General features: G+C 61.4%; 1 protein-coding gene across 6 annotated transcripts in view; it reads left to right on the top strand.

The window, feature by feature from the left end:
• Positions 1-253: 253 nt before the first annotated feature.
• Positions 254-9,277, top strand: part of DQX1 (DEAQ-box RNA dependent ATPase 1) — a 26,447-nt gene continuing 17,423 nt past the window's right edge. Inside the window, exons 1-5 of one of the 6 annotated variants that reach the window (XM_034772349.1) lie at positions 254-339; positions 1,670-1,995; positions 3,875-4,068; positions 4,837-5,212; positions 5,402-5,647. In XM_034772349.1, the coding sequence (XP_034628240.1) occupies positions 1,705-1,995; positions 3,875-4,068; positions 4,837-5,212; positions 5,402-5,647 (1,107 nt within the window). In that variant the 5' untranslated portion in view covers positions 254-339; positions 1,670-1,704. The other 5 variants (XM_034772347.1, XM_034772350.1, XM_034772351.1 and 2 more) reach the window with 5 other exon arrangements.

Below are 9,277 nucleotides of genomic sequence, written 5' to 3'. Positions count from 1 at the left end.
GGGGGGGGGGGGGGGGGGGGGGGGGGCTGGTTACGGCTGGGAGCCAGTCCCGGCCGGCTGAACTCGCTGCTACGTGTCCGGACCCCGCCCCCCGGGAGGCCCCGCCCCCTCAGACAGCCTGGCCCCGCCCCCAGCGCCGCTCCGTGGGGAGCTGTGGTCGGGGCGACAGACGCTGGGGGGCGGGGCCTGGCGCTGGGGGGCGGGGCCCGGCTGACAGCGGAGCCGGGGGCGGGGCGGAAGCCACTCGGGCCCCATCTGATTGGCTGCCATGGCGTGGCACGTGACTCGTGCTTGGCGTCCCGTGACACCCTGCGGGGCGGGGCCTAGAGCCGGGTGCAGGTGAGGGGGGCGGCGGCAGGTCTCAGGGTGCGCGGCTGGGCCGGGGGCCGGGGGCCGGGGCCGGGTCGCGGGCGCCACAACCAGCCGCCGCCTCCCTCCCGGGCTCCCCCGCCGCCCCCGGGGCGCAGCTGCTGCGTGGCGGGGCCGGGGCCGGGCACGGCGGGGTGGCGTTCACGGCTCCCGGGGGCGGGGCGGATGCCGCATCCCGTCGGACCGGTTCCCCGGACGCCTGGGTTCCGCGGGGCCGGGGCTGCGGGTCAGCGCGCGGGGCGGTGTCTCCTGCAGCCCCTCCCCGCGCTTGGCCGCGGCCTGGGTCCCGTTACCCCCCTGCGGGTCCCTGCCATGGGGTGGGGCCGGGGCTGTGTCCTGTCCCGGGGGGCGTGAAAAGGGTCCGGGCCCCGGCGGTTCGTCCTGCAGCCCGGGCGGTGCCGGCTGCCTTGGCCGGTCTCCAGGCTGCGCACGCCCAGGTGAGCAGGGCGGTGTGTGACACACCCACCCCCGGCGCTCCCGGCTGCTCTTCCTGGAGACCTGGGCGGTGCCCGGGCTCCCGGCCACGAACCCTGCTCCTTGGGGCGCTGGGAGTCCCGGCCCCGGGGCCTGCTGGGGGGCTGGGCACAGGCCAGCTGGGGGGACGTTGATTTGCAGGTTGTTCCCCGGGATGATTCAGAGTCACTTGGCTCTCCTGGGAAACGGGGCGCAAGCAAACGCCTGGTGTCAGTGCGACGGGGGGGCTGGCCGGGGAAGCCGTGACTCACTCGGGGAACCGCTTGAGCTTTGACCAAAAGAACGAATGTGACCCTAGGACACGCAAATGGGCGTAGCAGCAGAGGTGACTTTCCCTCTGTATCGGGCACTGCTGGGATCCGGTGCCCCGGTCTGGTGCCCACCGCCCAGGCTGAGCGGGTCAGAGAAGAGCCGGGAATAGAAAACCTGCCTTGTAGAGAGAGAGTCGAGGGGCTCGATCTGTTCAGCGTAACACAGAAGCGGTTCAGGGGTGACTTGGTACCTGCCTGGGGAACAGACATTTAGTGATGGGCTGCTCAGTCCAGCAGAGGAAGGTCAAACACGGGGCAGTGGCCGGAAGTTGAAGTAAGAGGAATTCAGACTGGCAGTTAGGGGCACGCTGTTAAAGGTGATGGGAATTAACCACGGGAACCGTACCCAAGGACCGAGGTGGATTCTCCGTCCCTGACAGTTTTTCAGTCCAGACTGGTGGGAGTGGAGCAGGGCCACTGGTCCCGGAGCAGTGGGGATGGGGCGTCTTCCCACTCTAACTAGTTTCTCCCCTAGGGCCCAGTGGCTGCTGCGACCCTGCCCTTTTCCCTTGCAGGTCCCCGGCTCCGTCTGCCCGGCAGCCTCACCGCCATGGAGGCCAGCGATGGCCTCATCTCCCCGCTGCGGGCGAATGGCCTTGGCTCCCTGCTGGATGAAGAGGAGGAGGAGGAGGATGGCGAAGGCTTGGCCCTGGACTGTGAGGGGGACCTGGAGGTGAACCCATACGATGGGCTGCCGTTTTCCTCCCGCTATTATGAGCTGTTGCAGCGGCGGCGAGACCTGCCTGTTTGGGCCACCAAGTACAGCTTCATGGAGCACCTGGAGAGCAGCAACGGCATCGTCCTGGTGTCTGGGGGGCCCGGGACCGGCAAGAGCACCCAGGTGCGAGGGGGGCATGGGGAGGGCGTAGTCAGGGCAGGAGTGCCCTGCCGGAAAGAACACATGCCAGGGCTTGGGGAGCAGCCGGTGCTGCAAGGAGAGGGTGGGGGGCTGCCCCCTCACAGGCAGCGCGGTGCTGCAGGGAGTGGGGAGCTCCGTTGGGGGCGCTGTGCTGCTGGCTTGCCAGTGAGACACGTCCTGGGCTCCTTTGAGTACGCGGCCCCTGGTGTCCAGCGGCTCTCGTGAGGACAGGATCACAGAGCGAAAGGGCTTGGCAGCAGCTGCTGCTGGCAGTGCCTCCGTCCCGTAGTCTAGGGTGCGATGGCTACAGGTGCCGTGGGAGGGGGGCCAGTGACTCCTCATTTAACCTCTGAGGCAGGGTCCATTGTACTCCCGACTGCGGCTCCTGTCTGTTTGCGAAGCCCCCTCGGGGGGAGGTCAGGGTGACGGGAGGCTGGGCTCTCCGTCGGACGCCCTGGGAATTGGCTTTCAGTTGTGCACGGCGCGGGCTGGGAGTCAGCTGGGTCTGCGCTGTGAGCTGCAGGGCAAGTCGTGCCCTATGGAGTGAGCCGCTGGCGAGTGGCCAGGGACTCCCGAGGGGGGGGGGTGAGCCCGGAAGAGGGCCCCAGACACCCTGACTTGTTCTGCGATGCTGGTGCACCGAGCAGCCCAGTTGGGACCCACTTCTCTGGCTGCTATCCTGGCATTAAAGACACACCCCTGCCCCAGACAGCGCTCTCACGCAGCAGGACAGACAGAGACGGGGGCTGGCTCGTCTGCGGAGTCCCAGGCTGCCAGTACCTGACAACCAGCAGGCTCGGTGCCAACCCTACAAGCTGCAGAGCCTGCAGACAGCTGGGCTCCTTGGCCCTCTGCCCCTTGTGCGCGTCTCTTCCACCCCGACAGCCTTGGCAGGGACTAGAGACACGACAGTCAGGACTTTGACCTGGGGGAGGGTTTGTTTTCAAGCAGCGTGTGTCTGTGGAGCTCTGCTCCGCTGTAGGCCCCAGCCAGGCCATGGGCCCGGAGACGGAGGCTACCTCTCCTGGTGTGTGCCCGGGGGATGCCCAGGCTTCCCAGCAGCGGAAGCTGGAGCCTGGCTGGTGTGGAGGATGGGCAGGGGGTGGCTCTGTAAGGGAGCAGGTCTCTGCCTGGGGCCAGCTGCAGCCCCTAGGAGCAGAGCTGTGCCTGCAGGCGGGTCGGGCCGAAGAGGCGCATGAGAGGCGTTTGGAGGGGCCCAGGTGCTTCCCTTATCTCTGTGATTGGTATCGGCCCCGTGACTGCGCTCTCAGCTCTGCGCAGCCGGCAGTGCCCCCGTGGAGCAGGGCAGCCCCGCTGCACCTCAGCGACTGTCACTCAAGCTCCACTGGGCTGCCCTCTCATCTGTATCCTAGATTTCTGCCCTCTGCTCTGCCCCGGGGGTCCATGGGCTGCTGCAGGGAGCAGGGGCCCCTCCAGGTTCGCAATCAGCTGCCCCCGAATCTCAGAAGACTTTGCCCTTGGCTGAGGGGCCCACAGCTGCCATGGGGGTGGCAGGGTGGAGGGGACTAGCCCCTGCTGAGCTGTCAGGAAGGGAGCCCTGGGGCTCGACTGAACTCCACATGGATGGCATAGCTAGGTGCCAGCCGCCTGTTGCCAACCTCTGTGCCCAGGAGCATGTGGGGTGCCAGGGATTGTTTACGGTGCCTGTGCCCGCCTCAGTGTCTGTGTCAGGCAGCTCTGCTGGGATCTGGCGCCCTGCCAGCCGGACGGATTGGTTCTGCCCCTGGCAGGCCGTGTGGGCACCCACAGCATGTCACACGGGTGGCTCTGGGCCGGGGGGCCAGGCCGTTGTGCCCACATGGGGTGACCTGTGCCCCTTGCCCCACTCTCCTCCTTGCAGATCCCCCAGTGGTGTGCAGAGTACGCCCTCTCCCAGCAGTTCACACATGGCCTGGTGGCCTGTAGCCAGCCCCACGGCCTGGCCGCCCTCAGCCTCTCGCTGTGCGTGGCTGACGAGATGGACCTGAACCTGGGCCACGAGGTTGGCTACTGCGTCCCCCACGAGGACTGCTGCACCCCGGAGACCCTGCTCAGGTGAGGCTGGGACCTGCTTGTGGGACTGGGGCTGCCCCTCCCTCCCCGATCCAGGCTCCCTCTCGCTTGCTAGCCGCGCGGTGCCTGATCCGCCCCCGCTGGGCTTGTCGAGGGCTCAGCCCAGAGCCAGGGCACACGAGGGCGGAGCTGGAGTCCAGGGTTCAGCAGCAGGCAGCCAGGCCACTCCACCAGCCTCCTTCCTGGGGAGAGGTAGAGGCCAGCTCTGGCCCAGGCTCCCCCATGCAGGAACATGGCGCTCCATGCTGGGACGAGACAGACCAGAGCTGGGCCGCTAGCGGCTGGGGAGCAGGGCCGGGCTCTGCGTCTGGGCTGGAGACACCCCTCTCGGGCAGGGCGGGGTCCAGCCGGGATCCTGTTTAAGGAAGGGCTCCAGGATTGGAAGGGTGAGGAGGAGGCCGCACTGCAAGGGTCAGGCTGTGGGCATCAGGTGGGGGCTCTGTCAGTGAAGGGGTTAAGGCGGACACCTGTGCCCAGGGCTCTTTTGGGTTGGGCCTGACACCTCTCAGCTCAGAGGACAAGGACACGGTTCCCTGCTGAGAGAGGGGGAGGGGGCCCTCCCAAATCCCCTCCAAGTCTCCCTCCCCCCCAGCTCTGCCAGTGCCCCTCAATTCCAAGACGCAGCCCCCCGGGCTTCTCCCCTCCCAACTCTGCCAGTGCCCCTCAATCCCAACCTGCAGCCCCTGCCGTCCCAGCTCTGGACTCCCCCTTCCCCGGGCTGCCTCTGACCCTGGTGCTTGGTGCTGACAGATTCTGCTCGGATGAGATGCTGCTGCGAGAGATGATGTCGGACCCTCTGCTGCGCCAGTACGGGGTCGTTGTGCTGGACGAGGTGCAGGAGCGCACGGTTCCCACAGACGTGCTGCTCGGGCTGCTGAAGGATGTGCTGCGCCAGCGCCCCGAGCTCAAGGTGGTGGTGGTGACAGTGCCGGCCTTGGAGGAACGGCTGCGGGCCTTCTGCGGGGACCCTCCCGTGGTGCGGGTACCCGGACCCAGCCCGCCCAGCCAGCTGGTGTACAGGGATCCTCCAGCTCGGGGCCATGTCTCGGCTGCGTGCCAGGCGGTGTTGGACATTCACCGGCACCAGGAACCCGGCGATGTGCTGCTCTTCCTGGCTAGTGAGCAGGTGGAGACTGGGGGGCTGCTGGGACCAATCTCTGGTGGGGTGCTTGCGGGAGAAGTGGAGAGGGAAAGGGGTGCTGGGACTTGCTTTGGGGGGTGGTCCTGGGGGCATGAGGAGCAGGGGGCTGCTCCCACCCCCTTTGCAGCAAAGGGGGTGTCCTGTCACTAACGGCGCCTGCTCCCCTCCCGGCAGGAGATCAGCGAGTGCTGCGAGGCCATCCGCACCGAGGCTGTGGCCCTAAACCCCGGGCTGGGGCCGCTGCTGGCCCTACCCCTGCACCCGGGGGTGGGGCGGGCAGCCCAGAAGGTCTATGAGGTGCCGGAGCAATGCAGCAGGCCCCAGGGCCGGCGTGTGATCGTCACCCACTGGCTCGCGGATTCATCCTTCTCCCTGGGGACTGTGCGCTACGTCATCGACACGGGGCTGGAGCTGCGCAGCGTGAGTACGGAGCGGGGTGCCTGGCTCAGCCTGGCCCAGGGCAGGGGTGGCCCTGCTCAAAGCCAGCTCTGCACTACTGCTTGGGCAGCACTTCCCCTCCCGCCAACGTCCACGTGAAAATAAGTAGGCCCCTACCAAATTCAGGGTCCATTTTGGTCAATTTCATGGTCATAGGATTTTTAAAATGGTAAATTTCATGATTTCAGCTATTTAAATCATGGTGTTGTAATAGCAGGGGTCCTGATCCATAAAGGAGGTGTGTGTGGTGGGGGGAAGGGTCGCAAGGTTATTATAACAGGTTTCAGAGGGGGCAGCTGTGTTAATCTGTATCAGCAAAAACAACAAGGAGTCCTTGTGGCACCTTCGAAACTACCACATGTATTTGGGCAGAAGCTTTCGTGGGCTAGAACCCACTTCATCAGATGCATGGAGTGAAAAATACAGTAAGCAGAATATATATTCTAGCACATGAAAAGATGGGCGTTGCCTTACAAGTGGGGGATCAGTGCTAACGAGCCAATTCAATTAAGGTGGAAGTGGCCTATTCTCAAAAGTTGACAAGAAGGGGTGAATATCAAGGGAGGGAAAATTTGTTAGTCTCTGAGGTTATTGTAGTGAGGCGTGTGGTACTTGCTACCCTTACTTCTGCGCTGCTGAACAGAGCTGGGCAGCTGGAGAGCGGCGGCTGTTGGCTGGGAGCCCAGCTCTGAAGGCAGAGCCACTGCCAGCACCAGTGGAGAAGTGAGGGTGGCCTGGTGTGGTATTGCCACCCTCACTTCTGCAGTGCTGCCTGCATTGCTGGGCCCTCAGTCAGCAGCCGCCCAGCTCTGAAGGCACCAGTGCAGAAGTGAGGGTGGCCTGGTGTGGTATTGCCACTCTTACCTCTCTGCTGCTACTGGTGGGGTGCAGCCTTAGTGCCTTCAGAGCTGGGCGCCCGGCCAACAGCCACCGCTCTCCAGCCGCCCAGCTCTGAAGGCAGCACAGAAGTGAAGGGTTGGCCATACCATGACTCCCCCCCCGCCCTGAAATAACCCCTTGTCCCCCCCCCCCCGCAACTCCCTTTTGCGTCAGGACCCCCAGTTTGAGAAACGCTGGTCTCCCCTGTGAACTCTGTCTAGTACAGGGTTAAGCACACAAAAGACCAGATTTCACTGCCCATGACACGTTTTTCATGGCCGGGAATTTCGTAGGCCCTACACATAAGCCCCGCTCCTTCCCTTCGGTCAGTATCCTGTCGCTTGGCCCTGAAAGGCTGGGAGCTTGTATTAACGGTGGGATGAGGCAGCGCCGGGCCCCTGCCTGTTGCACAGGAGAGCAGCCTGTGCAGCAGCTGTCGACAGACGCACAACCACCGCCAGACTGGGTCAGACCAAAGGTCCATCCAGCCCAGTGTCCTGTCTGCCGACAGTGGCCAGTGCCAGGCGCCCCAGAGGGAATGAACAGAACAGGGAATCATCAAGTGATCCAGCCCCTGTCGCCCAGTCCCAGAGCCTAAGGTTTTGTCGCTGACCATCTTGCCTAATAGCCATTGATGGATCCATCCTCCATGAACTTCACTCATTCTTTTAGAACACAGTTACAGTTTTGGCCTTCAACATCCTCTGGCAAGGAGTTCCACAGGTTCACTGTGCGCTGTATGAAGAAATACTTCCTTTTGTGTGTGTTAAACTTGCTGACCCCTAGTTCTTGTGTTAGAGAAGACGTAAATAACACTTCCTTATTAACTTTCTCCACACTAATCATGATTTTATAGACCTCGGTCATATCCCCCCTTAGTCGTCTCTTTTCCAAGCTGAAAAATCCCAGTCTTATTAATCTCTCCTCATATGGAAGTTGTTCCATACCCCTAATCATTTGTGTTGCCCTTTTTTTAACCTTTTCCAATTCCAATATATCTTTTTAGAGATGGGGCAACCAGATCTGCACGCAGTATTCAAGATGTGGGCATACCATGGGTTTATAGAGGCCATATGATATTTTCTGTCGTCTTATCTATCCCTTAATGATTCCCAACATTCTGTTCGCTTTTTTGACTGCCACTGCACATGGAGTGGATGTTTTCAGAGAAGTATCCATGACTCCAAGATCTTTCTTGAGTGGTAACAGCTAATTTATATGTATAGTTGGGATTATGTTGTCCAGTGTGCATTAATTTGCATATATCAACATTCAATTTCATCTGCCATTTTGTTGCCCAGTCACCCAGTTCTGAGAGATCCTTTTGTAGCTCTTCGCAGTCTGCTTTGGACTTAACTATCTTGAATAGTTTTGTATCATCTGCACATTTTGCCACTTCACTGTTTACCACTTTCTCCAGATCATTTGTGAATATGCTGAATACAATTTATTCCTACCCTTTGTTTCCTATCTTTTAACCACTTACCAATGCATGAGAGGACCTTCCCTCTTATCCCATGGCAGCTTGCTTTGTTTAAGAGTCTTTGGTGAGGGACCTTGTGTCACGGAGTCACCAGGGCGATGCTCTGGAACTATTCCATATAAACCCAGCCAGGAGTCTGCGGGAGCCTCCCCTCTGTGAGCAGACTGTCTCCAGGGCAAGAAATCTATACAGCTTCGACCTTCCTGGGTCTGACTTTGGAGCATTCAGCATCCACTTCCCGCAGCGAGTCCGCCCGGGCGGGGTTCCTAGGGCAGCCAGAGGGCCCTGCACCCCAACTCTGCAGTCAGACATGACTCTCAGCCAGCGTAAAACAGAAGTTTATTAGTCGACAGGAACACAGAGGAGGGCAGAACTTCTTAGCACAGACATCAGTGACTTTCAGCCAAGTCCCTCTTGGGGGGAGGGGAGCCCAGAGCCAGGGCTCTGTCTCCCCCCCCCGCGCCCCAAGCCAGCCGAGACTCACTCCCTTCCAGCTGCCTGGCCCCTGCCCTGCCCGTTGCTCCTCCTCCAGCCTTTGTCTCCCTTCCCGGGCCAAGAGTCACCTGCTCACATCCCCCTCCTGGGTCTCAGGTTACGAAGGGGCGGCCATAGCATCCCTGCAGGCAGCTGGAACAGCCCCCCCCAAGTCACACCCCCTTATTCCCACCACCTAGACATTGGTGCAATACACAGGGAAACTGAGGCACACACAGCATTCGTGCAAAACAGTAAGACTTACATAAACCATGTGACAATGCGGTTCTGGCGGAACCCAACTGAGAGTGCCAACTCAGGACAAATTGCTCAAATAGGGCAGTTACAGCGCAAGGCTGGGGTTTTTTCCACCTCTAAGGCAAACCAAACCAGCCAGACTAAGAGGACTTCAGTCTCACCCCACTGGCTAACTGCAAGTCTCACAAGCAATCTCCTTAGACTCATAGACATTAAGGTCAGAAGGGACCATTATGATCATCTGGTCTGACCCCCTGCATGCCGCAGGCCGCTAGACCCTTCCCTGTACTCTACCGTTGAAGTCCCCAGTCCTGTGTTTTAGTGACTTCAATCGGCTGAGACCCTCCTGCTAGTGATCCCTGCCCCATGCTGCGGAGGAAGGCGAAAAACCTCCAGAGGCTCGGCCAATCTACCCTGGAGGAAAATTCCTTCCCGACCCCAAATATGGCGATCAGTAATACCCCGAGCATATAGATACTCCAGTTTCCCAGTGTTACCACCAGTACCACTCGTTGTGG

Source organism: Trachemys scripta, chromosome 5 (genome assembly GCF_013100865.1).
Source record: "Trachemys scripta elegans isolate TJP31775 chromosome 5, CAS_Tse_1.0, whole genome shotgun sequence".
NCBI lineage: Eukaryota > Metazoa > Chordata > Testudines > Emydidae > Trachemys > Trachemys scripta.
Note: the sequence above shows the minus strand (reverse complement) of the source record. Positions and strands in the feature narration are given on the sequence as shown.